The sequence below is a fragment of the Oryzias latipes genome, chromosome 17 (genome assembly GCF_053564925.1).
Source record: "Oryzias latipes strain Hd-rR chromosome 17, Olatipes_Hd-rR_3.1".
In the NCBI taxonomy this organism is placed as follows: Eukaryota; Metazoa; Chordata; class Actinopteri; order Beloniformes; family Adrianichthyidae; genus Oryzias; species Oryzias latipes.
This window is the reverse complement of record NC_136253.1, coordinates 26,279,620-26,306,659: the sequence shown is the minus strand read 5'-3', so window position 1 is coordinate 26,306,659 and position 27,040 is coordinate 26,279,620. Positions and strand designations below refer to the sequence as shown.

Here is a 27,040-nt window from a genome sequence, read left to right as displayed (position 1 = left end):
ATTTCGAGGGAACGGAATAGTATTTTGAGGGAACGCAATAGTATCTTGTGGGAACGGAATAGTATCTTGTGGGAACGGAATAGTATTTCGTGCGAACGACATAATAACCTGTGGGAACAAGATATTAATCTGTGGGAACAAGATATTTTTTTATATCTTAATGTCAGGACACGGGCTCAGTACAGAAGACATTTACTCATTCAGTAATCTGTTAAAGTTGTAGTTTAATGTATTCACCAATAGAGGGCATCATCTCCCCACAGACACATTTGACACTTGGTGCTACGTTGAATTGATTATTGTCCCATCTGTGGCAGAAGAGCTAAATTGAAGTGAACTAGGAAAAATTACATGCAAATATGAAACTATTTGAAAATGTAAAAGTGATTTATTTGATACTAAAGTGTGTCAGCTTGTTTGCACACATCAGAAAGTCAAAGATCTCTCTTAGTTGTCTGACTTTGGACAGAAAACATTTTTGCAAAGTTTTATAAATGAGGCCCCAGGTCTCTAGGGCTAATATCCTGCTGTTTTTCAGAACCCCTGCCCCAACTGCTTCTGATTACCTTGGTCAGGTGTGTTTGACAACACCAGGTTAGTTGATAATTTTCAAGATTTTTCTTCATATAGCATTGGTTGTTTAAATCAGTGCTTTTCAACCTTCTTTTGAGCCAAGGTTCACTTTATCCTTGAAAAGAATCCCGCAGCACACCAGCATCCAAAAACTAAAAAAGGAGAAACTCAGTCTGCATTGGTGTACAGTCCCTCCGCAATCTCACATGCATTTTTGTGATAATTGTGGCAGAAAAAGCTGAAAGTTGCAGCTGTTTTTTCTTAAAGATGTAATAAAAGTTAAGTTAGTTAGTTAGTAATAATTTTCAACTAAATTATTTGAAATTTACCCTGGTAGTTGTTTTATCCCTCCAGTTTTTTAAGATGAAATTTTATGTAACCTCACAAAAAACAAATTCTTTCTGAATTGTGATTTATTCTTTGAATGTTTTATTAAATGTCAGTGCAAAGGGAGCTGTAATTTTTCAACACTATGATCACAATATTTTTGATACATTTTACACAAAAAAATTAACATTATGTTTTCTGTAGATACACAAAAAGTGAACATGTAATAAAGTTTGGCCTCAATTACAAAAGGGGTTTATTCAGACATACCTTTGGTTTGTCAGAAGATTAATAACCCCTCTTGTTAAAGTAAAATATGTCCAACCCAAGAGGCCCTCAGCTCTCATCTGTCTGCCCAGCTGTTGGACAGGACAAGTTAAAGAAAAAAAAAGAAAAAAAGTGAACATGTTGAAGTTTTATTAGTTTTTCTTTGTCTTTATCAAAGTAGACGTCTTTGAAAACTTTAACAAAGATGTTTTATTTCTTTTTAGATAATTAAATTGTTTCAATTTAGTTTAATTGTGTCTGCTGGCCAATTCACCTTAATCCTATTTCTTAAATGTTGTTATTACTTCTTCTGAAGTTTAACATATAAAATAATCCAGACATTATTAGAAAAGTGTTTCAGTTAGAAAGATGACTTGAACCAAACTATGGGATGTTTGGCTGTTAATAAACACAAACCTTGAAGGAGAACTAAACTATTTACCTTTGATTTCATCAAGAAGATTTAAAAACTGTTTGACGTGTGGCTGTTGTGGTTTCAAGATATTTAACAGGGAAGACTCATTTTACGCTGAGTCACTTTAACCCCATGGGAGATGTAGTGCAAAACCCCCGCTGATTGCAGAAAGACTCGCTTCTCTGGGCTTTATTATTTTGTTCACTTGTTCCACGGTCTGATACCAGATCCCGCGGAAAGCTACACTATTTTTGTTGGAACTGAGAGAATTTACGGGCTAAATCGGAACAAGAAAGTGAAGACTTAAATCACTTCTGATTGGTCAGAATGATGACGTATGATTAAGCCTCCAAGAATGATTGGTGGAGACAGTTAAAGGGGCGGGACTTTTCCAAAAACAGAGCTGAAGCTGCGGCTAAATCGCAACCTCGCCAGTCTTATCAAAATGTCTTTAATCAAATTAAAAAAAACACAAAAAAAATATTTTATGATCTTTTATATTCCGAACTACTCTGGGTTTTATGAGGGCCTGTTTGGATGAAAAAAGAGCTGATATCCTGGAGATGGTAAATGTTTTTAGATCAGTGAAAATGGATAATTGTGGGGAATTGTTGTAATAATTAGATACAACTCTTGGAAATCCATATCATGTGTTTAAAACTAAAGTCTCTGAACACCTTATGATGTATTAAAAACCATTTGTGCGATATATAGGAAAGATTTGTTTAGCATTCATCATTTGTCTCCTTTTTAACTGCTAAAGAAATGAATTATAGTGGTGTACTTAAAAAAGAAAGGAAAAAAAGAAAAGCATGTTCAACTGTATTTTCATATTACCCAAATAAAAAACACGTGTCCTATATCTACTTTATCAAACATATTATTAATCCATTCTATGGTCGTTTTAAGATCGTAAAATACTGAAAATAAATCACCGGCAGTGCATCATGGGAAAAGGGCGGCTCTGAAGTTTTGTAAGTGGGCGGGGCTGGCGGATCATATGATAAGAGTCGCTGCAATGTGGTTACGACCCGTAGTGTTACTAGGGGTATTAGGGACCAGGGGCATCGTGAGAACCATGGTAAGTCCTACAACAGCGCACAAACTGGATGACTAAATGCTTCTTCTTGTGTAAATGAGCTTTACGTGTTTAAAAATTCGCGTGTTGAAGGTTGAACAACATGCAGGCTAGACTATATTATATAATATAGCATCAGTCAAATCTCATTACCTGACTTTGTTGCGTGTTCGTTTTGGTGTTTTAAAGCTTGTTGAGTGGTTTAATTGAGAAGACAGAATCCTAAATTGTCATTTTTCTTTTATTTATTACATTTGTTTGTAATCTATTCCTGTTATTTGTGTATAAGTGTGTCGTTATAGTTGCTTTAATCCAACAGGAATCAACAGGAGATTTTCTTTCCATGTTTATTCTGATGAATGTTAAGATTCACGTCTTTGCTTCATCTGCTGTCTTTTTCCCGCCCTGTCAACTCCAGCTGTTGAAGTACTCAGTTATTGCCTAATGAACCCACACCTTTCTGCAATAATCCCCTCTATTTTTAATTATTTATTTACTTTTGCAGTGTGCTCAGAAAGAAGACTGGAAAAAAGCAGCCTCCATCTATGAATTTTCGGCCATAGACATCGATGGGAATGATGTGTCCCTTGAGAAATACAGGTAAAAGGAAGATCACTGCACTGATCAGTAAGGATGTCCCGATCGGTTTTCTTTGGCCCCGATCCGATTCTGTTCTAACACGTTTACAAAATGAACAAATTGCTCCCGTGATACGTGATCGTGTCACGCGTGACCGGATTGGGACGCCCTTCGTCTTAACTCTGGTTTTGCTTTCTTCTCTCTTCCAGGGGTTATGTCTGCATCATTGTAAATGTCTCCTCTGAATGTAAACTGACCGACGTAAACTACACTCAGCTCACTGCAATGCACACCCAGTATGCTGAGCAAGGTTTACGCATCCTTGCATTCCCATGCAACCAGTTTGGCTCCCAGGTGAAACCGATTGACACTTTGTTTTTTGTCTGCAAATGCTGCTTCTCCCTTGATTTTACTGAATAAAATTGCCTAACTGTTTAACATCTCATTGTGGAAAAGCTGAGTACCGGTAGTTATAGATCACTGAATTTTTCATTAAATGTCCTTCTGGTTTATTTTGCTGCTTTTAACTTTTTTTCTTCTGCAACTCAGGAGCCTGGAACAGAAGCAGAGATTAAAGAGTTTGCTAAGGGTTACAACGCAGAGTTTGATCTCTTTAGTAAGATAGATGTCAACAATGACACCGCTCACCCCCTGTGGAAGTGGATGAAAGAACAGCCTGAAGGAAAAGGATTCATGGGAAAGTGAGTTTTAGCATGTTTCCATAGATAAAATCAACATTCTTTTAATGTAGTATTGATCAGTCTTATTCTGTGTTAAAGGAAATGCAATAATGTTTGTTTGTTTCCTTAAAGTCATGGACATTCTTGTAAGAGACTGTCAGATGATTTACATATTTTTAAAGTCTAGATTAAAGGAGGGGTTTAGGTGGGCATTTATGACACTGTCTATAGCAAATCAAGTGTGTTGTAACATTTAAAAAGTGAAATTATTATTTTTTTTAAAGAAACAACAGTAATATTGATTCATGGCAGCCACAGAATAGTTCAAACATGCAAATAAAATGCTAACTTTTTGCTGCAAAATAAGTGTTTACTTTTTGGTTTTTCACGCCCCCCCCCCCCCCCCCCCCCCGAAAAAAATGAAAAAAATGATTTATTTATCTTTTTTATTTTAAAAACGAAATTTTAAAGAAAAAAACAGTTATTTTCTCAAAACAAAAATATCTAACTTGTCTGAACTGGCTGTCTTTGTTGATTTTGGGATCGATCCTCTCAGAAGCTCAGAAGCAGAAACTTTTTCTGTCCAACATAAAGCTTTACTCTATTTTTTATTTTTTACTCAACATACCAAGCATTCTAATTAAGTACTATTCATCCGTTTTATATAACAAAATGTTATTTATTTATTATCTAAAATAATTTTTAAAAACATTTTTCTCTTCCTTTATGGGGTTGCTATGGACTCAGTGTGAACGTTTCTCAATGATTTTTATTGTTTAAGGAACACATTTTAAGCGTCTGTTTAACAAAGTTTTTTCATTTTAAATTTATAAAAAGACAAAATGCTGGGTAATCTGGAGAAAAAATGTTCGGACTGTCTTTTAATGATTTTATTTTGTCTCTTTAGTTTTATCAAGTGGAACTTCACAAAGGTACACTTTAAATTTGATTCTTAGCATCTTTACATTTTAAAATAGACCATATGTATGTAATGAATCTATTTCTGTTTCTTTTGATAGTTTCTGATTGACAAGAATGGACAGGTGGTAAAGAGATACGCTCCAAAGGATGAACCATTTGTAAGCTACTTTTTGTTTGTTTCTGTGCCCGTCTGTAGCAGCATTTATGGAAAATTAAGGATTCAGATTTTAACTCCAGGAACATTGTCTAGGTTTTAACTTTGTATTAAACAGTTTTTCTGACTCTACATGTTTGTCAAAATAACATTTTTCTTGTTTCTTTGTTTTTGCAGTCAATAAAGAAAGACCTGAAACAATACCTGTAATTTTTCCTCCCATCTCTTCACGTTCTCTGGGACTCCTGACCTCTCACATGGACCGAGGCCTTGTTGTGTATTTTCCCTGGACTAGTGACGGCTCTGCCTGCAAACCCATCACCGGGAAAGACTGAGCCTGATGACTTCTGGTGTGCAACTTAACTCCAGGGCTGATTCACTGCAGACCTCATCGAACCAAATGAGAGATGTTCCTTAGTCACAGTAGAGAAGCTTTCTTCGTACTTTAGCGTCTGACAGTCGTTCTGTTTTCTGACACGCATTAAATTAAATCCTTCTAAAGTTGTATCTGCATCTGTTTGATTTGTAGATGTTCAATGCAATTATCAAAAGCTATTTGTGGCCTGTAGTATGTATGAAATAAACCATTTTTGCTTCAGCTTCTGTGCAGCAGTGGACATTTCTTCTGTTGGCTCTCCTAAAAGGTCAAGGGGTTTATTAACGTCTGTCACACATATGTTGGAATACTTCTATCCAAGTCAATAGAACATTACAATACTTATGTTGGTCTGTTTATAGCAGAGGAGCAACACATTTTTTGACAAATTGGACTTGGTTTATTAAAAAAAAAAGACGCATGAGTTAAGAGAGCCATAAATTGGTTGTAAAAAAAAGGCCAATATAACTCTCCATCATAAATAGATATATTAGGAGAGTACACACGCACATTGAATCCATTAAATAGACTGATTCTGAAGAGTTTATTTTGAAAGGGAGTGGAAGGAAGCACATTCATATTATCCCACCCCCTATTGAGTTTCACTTAACTTTTATTTATTACAAAGCAACCAAAATCTGGTTCTGAACATCTAGTATTTTTATACTTTACCATTCTTGATGCAAATTTGATTGGGTTTTGCAATAAATTAGCACAGACCTGGAAAAATAAAGTTTCAAAGTAAATTTGATGGATTTCTTTTTTTTTTAGATTAAAATGGAGCCAGTGGTTTTGAGGAGTGCTGTAGAGACGGCCAGCCCAGTCAACCTATGCATGTCCTGGTGTCTGAGTCATTACCAATACAGATTTTGTTTATTAATGAGGTTAAACGAGTTAACAGGAAAATTTGATTGTGTATTTGGACATTTTAGTGGTGTCAACAGGAAGTATGGGGCAGTTTTGTCCACGCTGTAATAAAGTCAAATAGCAATAAGTCAAGGTATTTTTCCCTATGAAATGTTTAACTTAAAGCACTCTTAGTTTAAACGTAACATGGTGAGGATTAGATTTAAACTCTAGCACTGATTACAGCAATCCAAGTTCCTCAAAGTAAAGGGCGACATTTAATAGAAAAGTAATATAATCAATAGAAAAGTATAACCATAACCGTCTCTGTGATGTTTGAGAAAAAAATCCTTAATAATCCAACAATCACTGTCCAATATTTTTATAATCCAAGTTCATCTTTATTCTGTGCAGTTTTAGTAACAAACCTCTAAAACAATGGTTTTGACTAAAACAGGTGACAGCTGTGAAATCAAGACCAGCTTTTTGAGGAGAGGCTAACTTTTTGAATTATACAGATATCAAACTCTAAGCCTTGAGCACCAGTGTCCTACATACAGTGGTATGAGAAAGTTTGGGCACCCAAGATCATTTTCAAGATTTTTCTTCATAAGTCATTGGTTGTTCGGATCATCAATTTCAGTTTAATATATCATATAGCAGGGCCTGCATTCTGGTTGAAGGTATTTTGGACCGTTCCTCTTTGCAAAACATCTCCAGTTTAGTCAGATTTGATGGCCTCTGAGCATGGACAGCCCGCTTTAAATCACACCACAGATTTTCAATAATATTCAGGTCTGGGGACTGAGATGGCCATTCCAGAACATTGTACTCGTTCATCTGCATGAATGCCTTTGTAGAATTAGAGCAGTGTTTAGGGTCATCGTCTTGTTGAAGTGTCCAGCCCCGGCGTGAACTTCAACTTTGTCACTGATTCTTGAACATTGTAAGAATCTGCTGCTACTGACTGGAATCCATGTGACCTTTAACTTTGACAAGATTTCCAGTACCTGCACTGACCTCACAGCCCCAAAGCATAATGGAACCGCCATCAAATGTTAAGTGTTTGTCTTGGAATGCTGTGTTTGTTCACCAAGCATACCACCCCTTATGTCCAAATAACTCCATTTTAGTTTCATCAGGCCCCAGCACCTTATTCCAAAACAAAGCTGGCTTATCCAAATATGCTTGCATTGCTTACTAAGGGTTACAAAGCAGAGTTTGATCTCTTTAGTAAAATAGATTAGATATAAATTAGATTAGGATTAGATTTAAACTCTAGCACTGATCACAACCTAGTCAATCCAAGTTCCTTAAAGTAAAGGGCCACATAAAAAAGTAATATAGTCAATAGAAAAGTACAGTGGTGGAAAAAATTGTTGGTAACCCTCAGTTAAAGAAAGAAAGTCCACAATGCTCACTGAAATGACTTGAAACGTTCAAAAGTAACAAATTTAAATTTATTGAAAATTAAATAATCAAAATCAGCCATTACTTTTGAGTTGTTGATTAACAGAATTATAAAAAAAAAAAAAAAAACTAATGAAATAGGGCTGGACAAAAATTATGGTAGCCATAACTTCATATTTTGTTGAACAACCTTTTGAGGCAATCACTGCAATTAAACAGTTTCTGTATTTGTCAATGAGCCTTCTGCAACCTGTCCACGGGTATTTTGGCCCACTGCTCATGAACATTTTCCCAGAAGCTTTGTGGCTTGTCAACATGCATTGGTGCAAATTCCAGTCTGGCTTTTTTATGATTTCCTTTCACCAGTGGTGTCCTCCTTGGTCGTCTCCCATGAAGTCCATTCTGGCTCAAACATTGACGAATGGTGTGATCTGACACTGATGTACCTTGATCTAGGAGTTCACCTTTAATATCTTTGGAGGTTGTTCTGGGCTCTTTGGATACAGTTCAATCTATCAGTCTCCTCAATTTGTCATCAATTTTCCTCTTCCGGCCACGTCCAGGGAGGTCGGCTACTGTCCCGTGGGTCTTAAACTTCTGAATAATATGTGCCACTGTCGTCACAGGAACTTCAAGCTGCTTAGAGACGGTTTTATAGCCTTTACCTTTACGATGTTTGTCTATAATTTTGTTTCTAATGTCGTGGGACAATTCTCTCCTTCGCTCTCTGTTGTCCATGTTCAGTGTGGTACACACCTTTTCACCAAACAGCAACGTGACTATTTGTCTCCCTTTAAATAGGCAGACTGACTGATTATGGGTTTGAAAACAGCTATGATGTCAATTAAAGGACATACCCGAGTTCATCATTACCCACTGGGCATTTAGTTCTGTCTTTTATGGAGGTACCATAATTTTTGTTCAGCCGTATTTCATTAGTTTTTTTTTTTTTAAATAATTCTGTTAAACAACTCAAAAGCAATGGCTGATTTTGATCATTTAATTTTCAATAAATTTTAATTTATTGTTACTTATGAATGTTTCAAATCATTTCAGTGAGCATTGTGGACTTTCTTTAACTGAGGGGTACCAACAATTTTGTCCAACACTGTACAACCATCACCATCTGGGATGTTTGAGAAAAAAACATCCTTAATAATCCAACAATCACTGTCCAATATTTTTATAATCCAAGTTCATCTTTATTCTGTGCAGTTTTAGGAACAAACTGCTAGTATTTCATAATCAACGGTTTTGACTAAAACGAGTGACAGCTGTGAAATCAAGACCGCCTTTTTGAGGAGAGGCTAACTTTATGAATTATACAGGTGTCAAACTCTAAGCCCCTCACACCCCCAACCTAACATTGGAGACCTGGAATCTTACACAATTCTTTAACAGAAAACTAGAAAAGATAAAAGGCCAAAATGCATCGGAAAAAGATGTTTAAATCCCTAAAGGGCTTAAATGTGCAATCATCTCCAAAACAGCAAAGTCACAAAACCAGTTTTTAAGAATTTTCCTATGAAAGCTCTGCCCAATGTCTTATTTAACAGCTTATGGGAAGTTTCAGCTTATTCATCACAAGTTGTAGGAAATAATGGATTTCTCAGGACTTTGACTGCACACTTAAAGTTATGTAAAATAGTTTAATAAGTCACATCGCCTCACAAACATGAATAATAATTATTTTTATTATTATTATTGTCATCATTATGTTATTAATCCACTTCAAAAGAATTGACATAAAATATAGTTTTTGGGGGGGAAATTCAGATGTTTTTTTTTTTTTTAAATCCTTTGATGAAAAACAATTATTTAATATCAGATATAAATAAGCCTAGCATCAATTACTGTATGATTCATTGGGTGATTTGGTATGTTTTTGTTCACGACAATGTTAGTTTAAGATGCAGAAATATTGACACGACTGTTGCTTCATTTCAATACAGCAATTAGTCATTTAAAACTGAGCAACAATAGATGAGGTATTCTCACTATAAAGTTTGAAAATTAATTAAACATTTCCCGCCAAGTGTTTGGAAGCACCTGTGTCCTGCATATTTTCCAACTAACCGGGCATGGTCCATTGTCATTGGTAAAACACCCCTGACCAAGGTAATCAGAAGCAGTTGGGGCAGGGTTTCTGAAAACCAGCAGGATGTTAGCCCTAGAGACCTGGAATCTGACAACTCTGTAACAGAAGACTAGAAAATATAAAGGCCCAACTGTGGGAAAAAGATGTGTAGGGTGCGGCAGATACAACCTGAAGGGCTTAAATGTGCAATCCTCTCCAAAACAGAAAAGTCCCAAAACCAGTTTTTAAGAGTTTTCCTAGGAAAGCCCTGCCCAATATTAACAGCTTACTGAAGCAGCCATTTTGAAAATGAGCAAGAAAAGCCCTTCTGCTGCCTCTGCCTCTCAGTTGAGCTATCATACATTAAATAACAAACAATAACAATATATTTGACCTTACCTCGAAGATCAGTCACCATTGCCAAACACAACGTATTAACATAGAAAATAAAGAATAGAGGAAAAAAAAGAAACAATAAACATAACACACAAATAAATAAAAACACAAGTAAAATAAAAATAAAATAAAGGAACATAGAACCAATCTAAATAGTCTAATACTAGTTAGGGGTACTCGTGAAGTTTGTATTTCTGAACAAAACTAAGCAATTTCAAGCCATTCTTCTTTTTCATATAATGAAGTGATTCAAAGTAAAAACAGAGCTCTAAATGTTATAAAAAGTGGTTTGGTCTTCAAAAATTTATTTTTGTGTATATAAAACTTTCCTTGCAATATCAGGATATTAAGAATTGTTTTTATAATTCCACAGTTAAAGAATAAATGATCCACCGTCTGAATGTCATTCAAACAAAAACTGCAGTCATTCTCTTCAAACCCAAAACGAATCCTCAAAAATTCCTTAGATGGGTACGACGTCGCTAAGTATTAAAATCGCTAAACGTAAAATCGCTCGCTAAGTAGTTTGTCCAACTGGTGTTACCGTCGAGAACATCCGGCAGCCCGAGTCGATCCGGTACCCACACCGGGTCTCAGAAATCCATGTATCAAATATGATACGAATGGAATTGTGTTCAATAATTGTATACAATAATTGCCTCAAAATTGATCTAGAGTAACAGTTGCTTCGCCAATATCGTTTTTGATGCATTTCTTTCTATTAAAAAACACATCTGAGTATACTTGAATAGTAAATCATCAAAACCTTTGCTTAAATGTGTCCACATCAATTAATGGATTTTAATTACTCAAATAGACATCACATGGATGAATGAGAATTTTAATCAACATTTTGTATTTCATTTAATGAAAGATTTATTTTTGTATCTATGCCTTCTGTTTTAAATGTTATGTCAACGAGCTTTTGCACCTCGAAGTAGGCCAAGCTTTTGCGTGTCTCGTGACCGGCGGCACCCGCACACACTGCATGAGAAATTGATGACGCACAGCCGCGGTGGGGATGAGCGGCACCGCTGGATCGGAGCATGACAGCATCGGCTCTACGGGAATGATGCATTCTGCAGGCGAAAATGAAGAACATAGAAATTCATTTCGGAGTTTTGAGATGAATCCGGCATCACCTGCTTCCATCTGAGGACGCGTCTGCGTCTGCAGCCATGCAGGAGATGGACGCCGGAACTGCGGAAACCGGCAGTGATGGAAGCTGGAATGAGGATGGGGCCGTCAGCATCTGCCAACAGCTTGAATTCGGAGACACTGGTTTGTATATTTGTCTGTCTGAGATCATAATGCACTTCCTGGTGTGTTCTGTGGAGATCCAGACCCAGCTTCTGGTGTCAGTGTGGAGTCATGTTTGGTCAGCCTTATTATAAACAATTATTGGCACCAAAAACGTAAAATAGTGCATCAAAACTGCTGGATGAATAATTGGGCAACTCCAGTGCTTGTCCAAATGAATAATACATTGCTTTGTTAGATAACAGTGTCAGGGCTCAAGACACACATGCTCTGTTTAAATGTCAGTGGCTCACAGGAGGCAGAAAACAAAGTGCACATTAGAAATGTGTACACGTTGTTAAATTGAGTTAAAACTGAGCAGCTTCCGTGATGAGCAGCTTTTCTTGCACTTGATGGACAGCTGTTCTTTCACTGCACTCTTTGGTCCTAACTTCAGTGTCATGACATTTCTTACATCCTCTTTTATCCTGTACTTGAATGCAGAGTGCATTATATAACAAATGTAAATCATTCCATAATCTTCTGTGAAAATGCAGGAAATGCAAAAGGAAGTGTTGCAGAGTGCTTGCAGCTCATGCTATCAAAGTTGTGCACAAATACATTGGAGGGATCTTCATCAGGGCCTGTTTTTGTGTCAAATTAATGTCATAAGAAAAAAAGAGTCCACTGTTTTCTCAGATGAGGAGTAATATTTAATCCTCTTTTCCATGTCACACACCCACACTAAACCCTGAAGGCCTAAACTCGGGAGATACCATTACACAAGTAAATGAGCCTTTAGTGAACGTACATGTGTTCGGTCGTCTTTCCCAAATCAGCTGCCTCACACCAAGTCATTGCGCACATACACATAACTAACATCACAGAGAGGCTGTTCTGTCTGTTGCTTGTTGACACATTATACTGCCTGACCCTAATCCCCAGAAGACATTGCTAGTGTCTGTCCTACAATCCTGCTCATTGTTCCAGAATTAATCTGCAGGTTACAGGTGGGAACATCCTGTTGAGCAGGCCTTATTGTCATGTCAGAGTCCTAAAATCGTATATTAAGAGTATCCGGAAGATGTTTTTTTCTTATTTCTGTAATGACCAAATCTTTTTTAGGCATGTCATTTTTGCTTTTTTTTGGGCAAGTTGCAAGCACAAGGGGGTATGGGACAGAAGGCTGAGGATGTACCCATGCATGCGCAGAGAGGAGGAGAGGCAGGAGGTTTCAGGCAACAGGATATTTAAATAGATCCAAAACTACAAACAAAAACCACTGCTTAAGCAGGCAAAACAAAACTTGACACTCGAAATGCACTAAACAGGGGAAGAACATAAAATGGACCAGCACAGGAGGAAGGGAATGACAAGACTTAAATACAAACAGGACTGACCAGATACAGGTGAACACAATCAGCACAGATGGGGACCATAGTAAAACTCAAAACCAAAGTACAACACAGGAACCTTTCAAAATAAAACAGGAAGTGAACTGAAAACATGCCAGAACAAAAGGAGAATCAAAACACAAAGGCTTGTTTTTGTGGTTTAAATTATATCTGCTTGGACCCTGAAGTTCTCTGAATTCTATAAATACATTCTATAAAGATTTATGTGATAAACATGGTGCAGCACATGCTTTTGAACAAACTATCCATTTAAATAAATGTTGTTTGGTAGATTTGATTTTTGATAGATTTTGTTCTTTTATCTCAAGACTTTTGGAGTTTTGTTCATATTAGTCAATCCATCAAAATTACAGAATGTTATAAAACATTTTTTTTAACTGTCAGACTAAAATAGAAAGTTTTTATCATAAATAACAACACAACAGAGGACAAACAGCTACATTATTCAGCTTGTAAATATGTAAAAAGCGGCAGAACAAAATGTCCATACCTAAAATACAGTTTACTCAGATTCAAAAAAGCTAACTAATATTTAAATTGATTTGTATAAGTGTACGTTTAAATGCACAGTAAGTCAATTAAATGTTAACCTGCTATAAAAGACATACTAATGAAAAAAAAGGGACATATCACCAAAAATTGTGCAGCAGATTGCCAGCTGGACACAAAGCAGTGGCATACAGATTTTTGTGTGAGGAAATGAAATTGTAAAAAGATTTGTTTAACCATGGGTTATTTTAAAACGATTGTTAAAGTTTCCATTATTGGTTTAAAGCTAAAGTCATCCTAAAGACCCATTCCAATAAAAACAATGTTTTCGGTCTTTTTAACATGTCCTTGTAGCATTTTTTTGATAATGGAAGACGTATAAAAAAATTCCGCTTTAAATGTTATTTCTGAGTATATCTTTATTACTCATTAAGTGTTGTGAATCAGGAACTGACGAAAAATGCAGTTTAAAAAGGAACTTATTTGTCACGTAGAAAATATGCAGGGTGGGCCACAAGCTCCCTGCTCTGCTCCCTTCCAATGCATTTGCTTGTAGGTGACTAGTCTCATGTGAATCAATACGGCTGGATGGCTCCAATATTGCTCGTCATTTAAGTTGCATTGGTAATGTTGGGTTGGGGGTGTGAGGGGCTTGAAGCTAGCAGGTGAGTGTGTAAACAAAGAGCTCTCAGTTATGGGCGATAGAAAAGGGTTTTGCAGGTTTGCTACGCCTTTACAGCCCCAACAACTTAATGGCAAATTTCTTAAGAACTTTAGCAGAAATGATGTCCCAGAAAACGACACATGTTTTTAAGATATTGCATAAAAACTGCATAATCACAATGAATAGACCACTGGGAGCGCTTTTAAAATACATCAAAAGATGTAATTCGGGTGATGCTAATGAGTATCAGCTGAATGATATTGTCTTACAGTTTTTTAGAATTCCAAAATCACACATGGGACAGAGTTTGTAGCACCAGGATGCTACTCTGAAATGGTGTGATCTCGTTTCTTGTCCCTCTTGCTCTCTCATCCCTTTATGCAGAAGCGCAGAGTCTAGCTTGGCTCCTCATGCCAGCTGGAAAAGTCTTCCTAATCCTCACCTATGATTGGTTGGTGAGATGAGCTGGAAACTCCAACCAATGACAAAACAAGGATTAGAGAGGAAGTCAATCCAATAGTCTTTTTTTTTCTACCTTGTCTGTACAAATCTGGTCACTGGTCCTGGAATAGGAAATACTGAACTGCACTATTCTGACTGTTTGTTGTGGTTTGCTGCACTGTTTCTATTTCTTCTGTGGGTCATCAGACTAAAAAGGTTTCTGTCGGTGAGTTAAACACCAATTTATTTTGAGTATGGCAAGTTATCTTGAAAAAACAGCAATGTCTTCTGCTGACTGATGAGTATTTTCCTTTACAATTCATGAAATCTTTAGTTATAGTTACATGCAGAGGTTATAACAACTATTTTTTTATTTTGTGTGATTAATTTCTTTAATAATCAGAATAATTGAAATCTTTGAAATAAGTTTTTATGTTTTGCAGATCCCTGGACACTGAATATGTTAAAGCTGAGGAATTGCTTAACCAGTTCAATGTTTTTTGAATCGGTCTTCAAAACAGCTGTTTTTTTTTGCAACACTTTGCAGTAGCCAAATCAAAACCAGTGCTAAAAATGTATGAGGTTTGACACATCCTAATGTGTCTCCTCTTTCTGTCTTTCAGATTCAGCCAAGCAGAGTCAGTTGACAGAGGTGAGGGCACACAACACATGATCCACCTGTCCGGTGTCACCATCTCAATTCTCTGTTTTGGCATCTTGTTTAATACAATTCAACCCATGCTTTGAATAAAATATTATTTGTATAAAATATTGCATACCAAATTATGATCGGTCATATTTTTTCTTAGATGCCATCCCCCTTTGGAGCAGACCCAAATCGTGAGAAGAAGATCGGGCACAGGAGAGTAGATGCTTCTGGAGAAACATCGTACAAGAAGGTTCCTTCTTTATTTAACAGTTTGGTTTTTCCTTAGCGACTTTCTATCATATTTTGCTTAGCTGTTTTATTTGTTCACCACCTCTAGACTTCATCCTCTGCTCTGAAAGGGGCTATCCAGTTGGGGATTGGATATACTGTTGGAAACCTCAGCTCCAAACCTGAGAGAGATGTTCTCATGCAGGATTTTTACGTGGTTGAAAGCATTTTCTTCCCAAGGTGACGTCTTTATAAATAGATGTGCAATTGAGTGTAAAGCGTTCATTTGCTTATTTTACTGTGGAAACTCTCTTTCCAGTGAAGGCAGTAACCTCACCCCAGCTCACCACTACCCAGACTTCAGGTTTAAAACATATGCCCCGGTGGCGTTCCGCTATTTCAGAGAGCTTTTTGGGATCCGACCAGATGACTACCTGGTGAGAAAGTAATTTTATTAAAAACTCATAATACTGAAAATGTGACACAATTCATTCATCTCTGTTGATATCACAATTCACTCACATTCCCTACTCACTTGAATTGAGTGACCTGCAGCGTGGGGGATAACTCGTTTAAGTTCAAACTGCACCTGTTCCAAAGGCAGATTAGTGGAGACTTTCTTTTTCATGTTTAAGTAGTGGCCGTCACGACATTCATGAATCTGCTTGGCTTTGCTGTGCCATTTGAGTAAAGCTTTATTTTATTACTCCTCGTGCAAAGTTATGTATAAAAGGGATAAGAAATATTACTACAAATACATAAAGTTTCTTAAAACCTGATGGAGGAAATATCAATATGAGGAAAACACAAATTAAATATGTTTTACATGGCAATATTGTATTCATTGAGGAAATACAGAAAAAGATGATGAATGAACCAGTGTTCAGACATTTTAAACTCAAAAATAAAATGCAAAGGTTTAATAATAAAGATGCAATAGATTGAAAAATGAATTTACAAATGAATAGGGTGCTTTGTAATCACTAGCTATCCATGTTGATCACATTCTTTGCTTTTGAATTGGTTTTGTTCTGGGAGTTTGTAAGGGTGACTATAACAATAAAGAACTTTTCTAAATGTTAATAAACCTCACGTAATTTAGAATCATTTGATTGTGATCCTACCCACAACGGGTAGCTTTAAGGGGAGTAGGCTTCTTCCCACTCTCTTTATGAACATATTATTGCTTTAATTCTTATTTTTTTTAATTAGAACAATGCATACAAATCAACGTTTTAGCACAGCTAGAGCATATATATCCCAGAATTAGCACTGTAGCTAAACTACTGTTGTCCTAAGGCAGTGGTTCTTTTGTGTCTTAGAATTTACTTTTCATCAGTGTATGAAGATCGATTATTTCCTGTTTGTGTCTATTTGTACCCTAAAATAACTTTTTATAATAAAAATCCAAATCAATTCAATGAATTAGCTGAAACACTCAGTCTGGCAGTTTGCAGCTAGTGTGGATAAACCTTTTAAATGAAGTTTGCTTTCAGGATGGCTTTATGTATTTACATTTTTTCTTAACAGAGAGATCACAGCTGCAGTTTTAGCTTGAACGAGGCTATTGAATTAGGTTTGGTTTTTAGTATGATTAACATATTTTCCAAAACCTTCAATTGTCATTTTTGAGAAAATTTATCTTAAGCCAAACTAGTGATACCCAGCAGCATAAATAAATCTGGGGTTGTACTAGTTATGTACTAAGTTATCATTTTAAATCTGTTTGTTTCTTGTGACTTTGTCTAGTATTCTCTGTGCAATGAGGCACTGATTGAGTTGACAAATCCAGGGGCAAGCGGCTCCATTTTCTATGTAACCCGTGACGATGAGTTCATCATCAAGACTGTCATGCACAAGGAGGCTGAGTTTCTACAGAAATTGCTCCCTGGATACTATATGGTAAGGCAAGCGTGTCACTCCAGCTGTAGTTTGTTTTAAAATGCGTCTCAACACCACTACTATGCTTTGTGAGAGTGTGGTCAGTCGCTTTTAAAAGTTCAACGCACGTGTCGGTGTACGCTTTTTGTGTAGTTGAGTGAGCGCTTAAGAGTAATACTGCTACAGAAACTTCTAGCCACCTTAATCCTGTTTATCCAACCCCCTGGAGTTGGCCCTCAGTGAACTGTGACGTCAGCAGGTGGCTTCATGATGGTTAGAAGAAAGGAGCTTCTTCTAATACTCCTTAATGGGTTAAGCATGCACACAGGACTACATAGGTTTCTGCTAAAGCTTGTTTAAAAGTCACGCTGTTGTGCAGGTGCATATCACTGAGTGTTGCACAGAGTTAATGTCTTTTCTTTCATCTCCAGAACTTGAACCAGAACCCTCGAACTCTGCTACCAAAGTTCTTTGGCCTCTATTGCGTCCAGTGTGGAGGCAAAAACATCCGAGTTGCTGTGATGAACAATATTTTACCCCGCTCAGTGCGCATGCACCTTAAATTCGACCTGAAGGGCTCAACGTACAAGAGACGAGCATCAAAGAAGGAAAGAGAGAAGTCCAAGCCAACTTTCAAGGACCTGGATTTTCTGAGCGACGTTCCCGAGGGCCTCAATCTGGACCAGGACACATACAACGCTTTGGTCAAAACCTTGCAGAGAGACTGCCTGGTGAGAAAGAAAAAAACTTTCAATTCCTATTGCTAATTCCTAAGTGCTCTAGCTCTGCTTTATATTATTACAGATCACTTTGGAATATAATAAATTGTCTCCTGTTAGGTTCTTGAGAGTTTTAAGATCATGGACTACAGTTTGCTGCTTGGCGTCCACAACAAAAGCATAGCAGAGAAAGAGCAAATGTCCCAGTCAGAAGGTGGTGAGGAGAAGAAGCCTGCGGGGCAGAGAGCCTTTTATACCACTGCCATGGAATCAATACAGGGTGGCTCCACATGCAGAGACACTTTGGACCACGATGACACGTAAGACATATCCTTTCAGAATGCCTTGAATCCTAATGCACATTGGATTCATATTTCTTTCCTTTGTGAAGCATGGGGGGAATTCCAGCCGTCAGCAGTAAAGGAGAGCACCTTCTGCTGTTCATCGGGATCATCGACATCCTGCAATCCTACAGGTTTGTTCAAAAAAAGTGCTTCAAGTTTTTACACATTAAACATACACATAAATCTTTTGAATACTTTTAACTATTTGTTGAAATTTCACTGTCAGGATAAATTCTGAAATGTTAAACCTCTAAAGGTGCTTTAGAAAAGATGTTTATGACAAAAATGGGAAAAAGAAAAAAAGTCTTTGGAAATTACTGAACATTTCTTACAAAAGTTATTAAAGGGTTTGTTCTTGAGACAAAAAAAATTCCAGGGTATTACCCCTCCATTACTGATAACTTCTTACTGGTATTGTTTCAGTCAAGAGCAATTACAAAAATAAAAATAAAAAATGCTTGAAGACCCACTTTAATGGAAATTGTGGCTTTGGTGTTTTTAACATGTTCTTGTAGCGTTTTTCTTCTGATGGAGGACGTGAATAAAGTAAATTAAGCTTAAAATTGTATGTTTGTATTTTGAAAACTTTGTACATTTGTTAAGTTTTGATGTGGAGCCTTTACTTTTAATCTGACTCGACATTCAGAATATATTGCTTCAAGATATTTTAAAATATTCAATATGTCCTCAGGAAACATTAGAAGCAGAGCATGTGGGCCTTCTTTGTATTTGTAATCAAAAAACATTTTTCTTGCAGGCTTATTAAGAAAATAGAGCATTCTTGGAAGTCTCTCATCCATGATGGAGTGAGTAACTCTTCTGTAGTTTTTGAGGGATTGATTTCAATGAGGCAAAGCAGACCTCATGTGTACCTTAAAATACATTCTAATTAATGATTTTGACTGATTTAGCATCATTTTAATCAACATTTTTACAACTACAGGATACGGTATCGGTTCACCGGCCAGGTTTCTATGCTGAGAGGTTCTACAAGTTCTGCAGCACGATCGTCTTCAAGAAGAGTTGCTGTGAGTTTTCTTGAGATCTCACCCAAACGCTCAATTTTCTTGGAGGGAGGACAGCTTAACTGCATCTCCCTCTTGCAGCACTGCGATCGTCACCATCTAAAAGAGGCCGCGGGCAGCTCTCCATGTACAAGTCCGGTACTGGAGCTGGTTCAGTTGGGCAGCGTCGCTCGCTGAGTGATGAAAGGCAGGAAAACTTGGACAATCTGGAGAACCTAAGAGGGGCACACAACTTTCCTGTTCTGGAGGATAACGGTAAGATACACCGCAAACTAGACTCACTTAAAATCAAATACAGATATAAAAAGAAGTGATCCTCATCAGTGTTTTTAACCATTTTATGCCCAATTTTTTTCTCTAAAGCTTAAAATGAAATTAGATTTTTACAAACGTGAAATCATAAATAGAGTAAAACGGCAGTAGTAAATCTAAATATGGATAAACATTACAAAAATATTGAATTTGAAGGATTTCCAAAACACGCTTAAAATAAAGTATCCTTGTCTGCAGAATAATAATGGAGAAAGGAAATGCAGAAGAACAAAGCTTGTGGCAGAAATGCAAACATTTTTAATGAACTAACATAAGCAGGACATGAAGAACCAGACTTAAACATTTCTGAACTGTAGGAAACCTTTAAACCAGACGGATAAGAAGGTGGTAAACCAGAAATATTGACTCTGACTAACTCCAGACCATAAACGTAATAGACTGAGGTCAAACAATCTAAAAATAGAAACATCTATGAATGATCACAACTGAAACTGTGTGCAAAGGAAGTGAACACAATCTAGAACCTGAACATGATTTGATTACCTGTACATGAAAAATAAGACCTGAAGACAGAAAGAAACAACAAAACTATGAAAGGTACAAATCCTGCATTTAGGGAAAACTATTTATCTATTATTAATAAGTCAGTAACATCAGCGGCATTTTACCATCTGAAAAACATTGCCAAAATCAAAAACATAGTGTCAAAGCCAGACCTGGAGATACTTATTCATGCATTTGTCTCCAGTAGGTTAGACTACTGTAACGGCCTGCTCACCGGCCTCTCCAAACGAGCTGTAAAACAGTTTCAGTACATCCAGAATGCTGCTGCTCGAGTCCTGACCAGAACCAGGAAGTATGATCACATTAGTCCTGTGGTCAGGTCTCTGCACTGGCTCCCTGTACCTCAAAGAATAGACTTCAAAGCAGCTCTGCTTGTGTACAAGTCTCTCCATGGCCACGCACCAAAGTACATCTCTGACATGTTAGTGCCATATGAACCATCTCGTACTCTGAGGACCTCAGGGGCCGGCCTCCTGTTGATTCCCAGAGTCAGAACTAAACAAGGGGAATCAGCGTTTCAATATTCTGCAGCTAAAATCTGGAACAGCCTCCCTGAAGTCGTAAGACAGGCCTCTTCTGTGTTCATGTTCAAATCTAGACTTAAAACATTTCTGTTTAGCCGTGTATATGACTGAAAGGTCCTATCTGCACTTTTCTTTCCTTTCCTTCCTTTATTTTTAAATCAATTTTCAAATTTTTTTTTTTCTTTTCTTTTAAAGTAAATTTTACGTTGATTATTTCTATGATGTATTGTGATTTTAATGCATTTTTCTGTTTTGTGAAGCACTTTGAATTACTTTGTGTACGAATTGTGCTATACAAATAAACTTGCCTTGCCTTGCCTTGCCTTATGAAGGAAATCCAATTAAAAAGGTGGACACACATAATCTCAAACATTCAATGTAATGTTTAGACTCAGTGTAACACATTTTTAATATAATCAATTATTAACCCTTTCATGCCTGACTTCATTTTCAATAATATAGAAAATATTCTTTCATGTTTGACATACAATGTACCATTAAATGAAGTGAAGTCCTGCATTTGATGTTACTTTGCCAATTAGCGACATACGCCATGAAGGGGACAAACCAAAACATATTAAAATTGTTAAGCTTTTTATAAATCTACATAAAAAAAGGCTGTTTTATTTGTTAGTACTTTATCATTGTCTGTTGTTTGGGCTTTTTCAATGTAATCTGTGCTTCTAATCATTCCAAGTAAATTAATAATTCTTGCTGCTTGTCTTACATTAAACCCATAAATTTATGCAATACAGGGAAGGAGCCCCCCTGCACCCCTCCCTCATTTGAAGATGCCACCACAGCGTCCATAGCCACCACTCTCTCATCCAACAACTCTTTGCCGACGACCCCGTTTGACACGCCGGAGCACCCCCGCCAGAGGAGACAAGCGCAATCCCCAAATGTTGCCAGGTGAGAGAATTTCTTTTCTCTATCCAACAGTTGCACAAACATTTCACTGGTATGCGTTTGACAGTTTTTATGGGGATGGGATTGTGGGAAGCATTGACATCAGATGAGTAAAACTGAAAGGCATGATGAACCGGAAAAAAAACAAACTGTTTCAAACAAACTGTAGGTATTAGGACACACTCGTACTGCCAGTGGGAGATTTACTGAGTGTTCCTGAACGTGTCGCCGCACGCCTGCATGTACATTTGCGTTAACAAGTGAGTTGATGATGCAATGTTAATGATGGTAACACCAACACCCCAACCCAAAGAACGGTGGGCAAGCCCTTAATCGTTTTCCTTCCCCTAAACCCCCCCAGAGAATTTGTAACTGAAGGTCTTTTGCAAGATTTTTTCTGTGTTTTCAAATGATCAGGAAGGACAGTCATCCTTACTTTACTCCTACATGTGGGTTACTACGGAGCCCTGGACATGACATGAAAAAAACTAATATAAATTGTTCACTCGATTTAGCATTTTGTGCACACAAGTTAGCCTTGCACGCACAAAGTGCTAATAAAATGTTAATTTTAATGTCTTGTCCTGGGCTCTGTTGATATGCATCACATTGTGAGCTTTCTGTTTTATTTGTTTGTTTCCTCAGATCACAAAAAGAGGTGGTTGAGGTGCACGGTGACAGACAGGACACCATCACTGTAGAGGTGGAGCTCAGGTATTCGAAAACAGAAATTAAGGGAGTCCAAACAATTTAATCCAAGACACAGATTTGTCTTTAATCTATGTTTTGTTTTTCTTTATGAAGCAAAATCCCTCAGAGCACTGAGCTCACACAGATGACCTCTTCCAGCCAGCAATCATCTGATCAGACTCACGTTGCTTCATCAACTTCCACTTCTGCCAGTTGTCCCTCTGCGTACTCCTCCTCTACTCTTCCCCCTTCCTTTAATTCAGCCTCTTCCTCCTCTCACTGTGCTCCACAATCCTCTTCCACTCCTCCATCCTCCATCCATCCTTGTGAAGTTGCTCAGTCGTTCACCCTCCCTTCCACAGCCTCTCGCTCAGATGCACAATCTGCATTAACAAGTTCGGCCCCCCAAACCACCACCCTCCCTCCATCATCAGCATTTACTCCTATCTGCCCCTCGTCCACTCAGTCATCTACCCAAAGCTCCTCTCAGCCTCTCCTATCAACGCCTCCTTCCTCTGCCTCTTCAAGCCCCCAGCCGCCGCAGCGGGCGGCGCTCGCACCACGCAATCAGCTTTCCGTGTCCAGCAGCCACGATTCTCTGGACGGGGAGGTGCAAGTTTCGGACATTTACTTTGTAAGTCCTTGACGTCACATCTGAATGATTTTTGAAAACTGCTCAATGACAAATAATAAAAATAAATAAAAGTAAAGTTGGCCTAACCGAAGAAGGAGATGTAAATCCATCACATGACTTTGCTTCATTGGGTTTCTACTTCTCTTCGATTCAGTGGCCCAGTCAGGACAGCGTGATAGAATTATGATGGTGAGGAGGGTTGTGTGTTCTGCACGTTCTATGACATATGCTTTTGCTGCCTGAGAGGCTTTTTTCCATGCAGCATGAGGCTTCAGTCAGCTCGTGCTTTTGGTCAAATCTGTAAAGCACAGCTTCTCTTCTATTTAGCATGAAGTATATCTGTCAATCTGCCTCCATGCTTCCTGTCAATGAACATCTGTTGGCTTTTCATCTGTCCTTTGTTGCTTGTCTTTACAATCACTTCATGTTTGAGTCTTTCATTTCCTCCTTCCATCAGCTCATATCTTGTTTTCATTCCCTTTTTTGTGCGTGCGCCTGTGTGTTCCTCCATCTCTCTGTGCACCAGTATGCAGATGGCAGATATTGGGTTTATTCTCCAGTTCTGGGCCGCCGTAAGCTTAACTCTAGCTCAAGTTACAATGTAAGTCACCTGCCAAGCTTGAAAGTCATTTGAAACACTAATCAATGTTTCTTTGGCCGCAGAGGCTCCACTTAAACTGACATTGTTGTCCAGTTTAGAAACATTTAAAAAGGAATTTTACACCTAAAGTAAACTGAACTTGTTCATCTAAAGGCTCATAATTAGAAATTTTAAGTTCATTCTGCATTTTCTTTACAATAAATCAAACATTTATATGTGCAATGTCCACTTACTGTGCTGCTGTTGGATTAGAGCTATTGTGACACTTCTTTCCAACTGTCAGCACTGAATGGAATGTATGTATTAATGAAACCTCTTCTCAAAAGTTGCACTTCAGAAACTTTTAGTGCTCTTGATAAACTGTAAAAATGTATAAACCAAATTAATTGTTCAAAAATAATACAAATAAATAAATAAATAGAACCTTTTCAGGTGAACATGCAAAACCTGTAAAATGTTTAAAACTAAAAATAGCATAATCCAATCTACCCGAAAATTCTTTTGATGGTAACGCTGATGAGAGCCTTTTTTACATTAGATTATGATCCAAACGTTCACAGACGTCAGGGATATCATCACCACAGCTCAAAGGAACAAGCTTTTCTCAATACAGCTTTACTTGTATTCAATAGACACAGATGTTTTTTTGTTCTTGTGATCATTTTTTTCCCTTTCTGCTCTTTTTTATCTCTTTGCTGCCCTCTGCTGGCCCATTGTCCAAACTGCAGACTCAGGAGGACCGGAGCTGGGTGTACTCTCCTTTGCACTGCAGCTCAGAGTCCAGAAGAGGCTCAGACGGAGAAAATGAGGTTCAGAGTCCATTTATGATTTATCGGAAACACATGCATACTTTATATTAAATTATCCTGTAAAACAAAATCAGATATTAATTGTTTTAAATGTCTTCCTCTTTCTTTCAGTGGAAGGAGCAGTAATGATATTTCACCACATGCAAAATGCTGCACGCCTTTAAGGACAGTAAGAGCTGCTAAAGCAACATGTGGGAGCCTGCTTTGACAACAGCAACAAAGACGTAAGGTGTCAACTCGACGATGATGCTCTCAATTGTAAGAGTGCTATTATGAATTTTGACACATCGTAGGGGAAGTACAGACAGAGTTATTCACAACATATCAACAAGCAATACAAACGCCCCGATTCTGGAACAATTCAAACTGTCATGAAGCGCAGAAACATTAATTGGATGGTTCAATCAGATGAGAAGCGCTGTCATGGAGTTTTGTCAGGACCCCAAGTCCACAGACTTCATCTGATTCAACTTACACAACACAATGAAATTTTCAATAGATTTGAAATCATGTAATTATATATATTCCTATTTTATTTTTATAATTTGGATTGTGGAATTTGAAGGATATAAAGACACATTTCTCTCCAGCTCTGCCTATGCAATACCTGTTAATAATTTCTCTTCAATCTGATGTTAAATCAAAATTTCTTCCAAGTGTTTTTTTTTTTTGCCAGGAGCATGCCAGCTCTGTGAATTTCCATTACAGCACTTTATATTCGTACATGTGGGCTAACGACTTTTTGAAGTCCGTGTTTTAAGTATTTTGTCACAGGTATTGTTTTCTGTGCCGTGTGTACAGTGTTTCTTATTCTTCCAGCGGTCCACTTTGCAACCTCTGCTGTAAAAGTAAAACGGTTTTGTTGAAATTGCCTTTCTTGCCAATTTGTTACGTTGTCATGTGCAGTCAAAGAAAAAGTGGAAAACTAAGCAACGGACAACCCTTCAAATTCAAACATTAAAAGGTTTAATTCACGAGTGAACAGCAAATATTTGCAGCAAAAATAACACGATGCAGGAATGAAGAAAACAAGGGAATGTTGGTTTTGTGTTGTTAATATGGAAGTGCTTTAGCACCTGCTTAGGAGTCTGAACTGCCCTTCAGTTTCTGTGTGTGCATGTACTTGCATGCACACGACTGGCAGCAACTATCCAGACTTCTCTGTTTGTCAGTTTGTGAAAAGGTTTTGTGATTTTGGGCTGTGAGAGTTCAAACCAGCTGGAAGCATGTCTGTCGGTAAAAGGCCGTTTATGTAAGTGGTTTTGCAGAAAATGCTCATGGACACTCCTGCTGAGACATGACTCAATGTAAATGTCGCTGTATGTGTTTGCAATCACTTCTTTACCAAGGTACTTTATTATTTCAATCTGCTGATGTTAACCGGCCTAACTGTAGGCAACTGTAAGTGTAGCATACCACTGTGAAAAATACAATAAAAAAGTATGTTGTGTAAAATGTCAGTCACTTCCTTTTTGTGGATGTGAAGCAAGTTCAGTCCAGCAGATGGCACCACAGCATCTAAAAAGGTCATTTGCATTTTATTTTGTAGGACTATTTACACCTTTGGGTTATTTGAACATTTATTGTTGCATTTTGAAATGAAATTGCACAGTGGCAGGTTGCCACAAAAGGTGCCACCTGTAGGTTGTGAATCAACGTATTGTGTTCCTGATGGGTCATAAAAGTGAAGCTCATATTTAAAGCCTCATATTTCATTTTGACACATTCAGCTGACTATATTTCTTCACTGAGGCTGGCAATAACTAATCAACAGCACCTGGAATCTCAACAATTTGATAGTCCACACAGAAAAGGGACTGAACCCAGCAAAAATGGCCTTTCCCCTCTTTAAAGGGCTTATACCATGCTATTCTTAAGCTTATTATGGTAAACAATATCCATGTATATGATAATATATCACCTTTGGCGAACAAAAGAATGAATTTCTAAAATTTAAATATTTGTTTTCCGGAGCTCATATCAAACCAGGAAGTAAGAAGACTCTATCTCTGAGGCTTCGCCTTTCCCTCCATGTGGGTGCCGCCCATTTTATGACGTCAACCTAGAGCCGGCCTCAGCAGCGTCTCTGCGTCTTCCACATGAAAACAAACAGCACCCAAACTTTTGCAAAGATGGATCTGCATATTGAGCATGTACGCCAATCACCACGAGCTCTGTGGAGAAAGTGGGTGTGTGTGTTAACCTGGGGGCAGTGCTGGGAGGGCAGACTCTTCCTGGAAGGGGCGGTTCCTCACCTGTCTACGTCACAATGGGAGAACTTACTAGTTTTTGTGGGTTGGGAGGGGCTGGTGCTCAGAGCGCAGGTTTTTAGAGGATGAAAATGCGTGATGGGTTCAAAATACCGCTTTGGGGTTTCTTTTAGTGAATATTATAACACACTTAACCCTTGTTCCATCTTAGATGACCCCACCCTTACATTGACGTGTTTTCCCTACCATGACAAAGGTGGATAAAGGTGGAAAGATTTCATGTAATCCATGGACACCAGTGAAGATCACAAATCATTGAAGAAAAAAGGTTCAGCGCACTGTCTAGTGGGTCTAGATGACCCAACTCCCAATGTTAAAGTGCCTAGAATAGCACAAGGGTTAAGAGCTCCACAGATTGATTTTGCATGGTATAGGCCCTTTAACACATCTCATACAGAACTTAAAGTCATGCCATTAATGCAATCAAATGATGGTAAACGTGCTGTGAGTGAATGTAAAGCTTTCTGTGCGTGCCGCTGCAAAGATGTGTGTGCTTCAAGAGATGGTTGCAAATGTCACTGATGGAGACGAGTCAGCCATGACAGACCATGATGGAATGTGTGATGGACAAGG

The 27,040-nt window shown here is 37.7% G+C and overlaps 2 protein-coding genes across 6 annotated transcripts; both read left to right on the top strand.

Annotated features, from left to right (window-relative positions):
- The first annotated feature begins 2,534 nt into the window (after positions 1 to 2,534).
- On the top strand, positions 2,535 to 26,651 carry LOC111946273 (phospholipid hydroperoxide glutathione peroxidase-like). Of its 2 annotated transcripts, XR_013650789.1 has the most exons (8): positions 2,535 to 2,663; positions 3,166 to 3,260; positions 3,449 to 3,593; positions 3,789 to 3,940; positions 4,827 to 4,851; positions 4,939 to 4,998; positions 5,172 to 5,268; positions 26,641 to 26,651. XR_013650789.1 is itself a non-coding variant. In XM_004079176.5 (7 exons), exons 1-7 carry the CDS (start codon positions 2,583 to 2,585, stop codon positions 5,202 to 5,204), a joined length of 591 nt encoding a protein of 196 aa, XP_004079224.2. In that variant the 5' UTR covers positions 2,535 to 2,582; the 3' UTR covers positions 5,205 to 5,597. The 2 variants fall into 2 exon arrangements, 1 of the variants encoding a protein (XP_004079224.2); XM_004079176.5 differs by lacking the exon at positions 26,641 to 26,651 and having other exon boundaries at positions 5,172 to 5,597.
- LOC101169066 (phosphatidylinositol 4-phosphate 5-kinase type-1 gamma) lies at positions 11,079 to 25,652 on the top strand. Of its 4 annotated transcripts, none has more exons than XR_002292190.3 (18): positions 11,079 to 11,380; positions 14,971 to 14,999; positions 15,157 to 15,246; positions 15,334 to 15,464; positions 15,544 to 15,661; positions 16,974 to 17,126; positions 17,537 to 17,836; positions 17,945 to 18,144; positions 18,216 to 18,299; positions 18,926 to 18,974; positions 19,112 to 19,196; positions 19,275 to 19,448; positions 21,310 to 21,466; positions 22,109 to 22,177; positions 22,268 to 22,787; positions 22,942 to 22,976; positions 24,117 to 24,197; positions 24,309 to 25,652. XR_002292190.3 is itself a non-coding variant. In XM_011486674.4 (18 exons), exons 1-18 carry the CDS (start codon positions 11,278 to 11,280, stop codon positions 24,321 to 24,323), a joined length of 2,433 nt encoding a protein of 810 aa, XP_011484976.1. In that variant the 5' UTR covers positions 11,079 to 11,277; the 3' UTR covers positions 24,324 to 25,652. The 4 variants fall into 4 exon arrangements, 3 of the variants coding, with proteins under 3 accessions (XP_011484976.1, XP_004079345.2, XP_011484977.1); XM_011486674.4 differs by lacking the exon at positions 22,942 to 22,976 and adding an exon at positions 23,314 to 23,388; XM_011486675.4 differs by lacking the exons at positions 11,079 to 11,380; positions 22,942 to 22,976 and adding exons at positions 14,449 to 14,573; positions 23,314 to 23,388.
- Positions 26,652 to 27,040: the final 389 nt, after the last annotated feature.

What these genes read in the sequence shown, in the direction of transcription:
- LOC111946273 (XM_004079176.5), top strand. Translation starts at nt 2,583, where the DNA reads ATGATAAGAGTCGCTGCAATGTGGTTACGACCCGTAGTGTTACTAGGG. An exon ending in GCAACCAGTTTGGCTCCCAG is followed by an intron (nt 3,594 to 3,788) that starts GTGAAACCGATT and finishes TCTGCAACTCAG; the next exon opens with GAGCCTGGAACAGAAGCAGA. An exon ending in GGAAAAGGATTCATGGGAAA is followed by an intron (nt 3,941 to 4,826) that starts GTGAGTTTTAGC and finishes TTGTCTCTTTAG; the next exon opens with TTTTATCAAGTGGAACTTCA.
- LOC101169066 (XM_011486674.4), top strand. Translation starts at nt 11,278, where the DNA reads ATGCAGGAGATGGACGCCGGAACTGCGGAAACCGGCAGTGATGGAAGC. An exon ending in GAAAGCATTTTCTTCCCAAG is followed by an intron (nt 15,465 to 15,543) that starts GTGACGTCTTTA and finishes CTCTCTTTCCAG; the next exon opens with TGAAGGCAGTAACCTCACCC. An exon ending in TCCGACCAGATGACTACCTG is followed by an intron (nt 15,662 to 16,973) that starts GTGAGAAAGTAA and finishes GACTTTGTCTAG; the next exon opens with TATTCTCTGTGCAATGAGGC.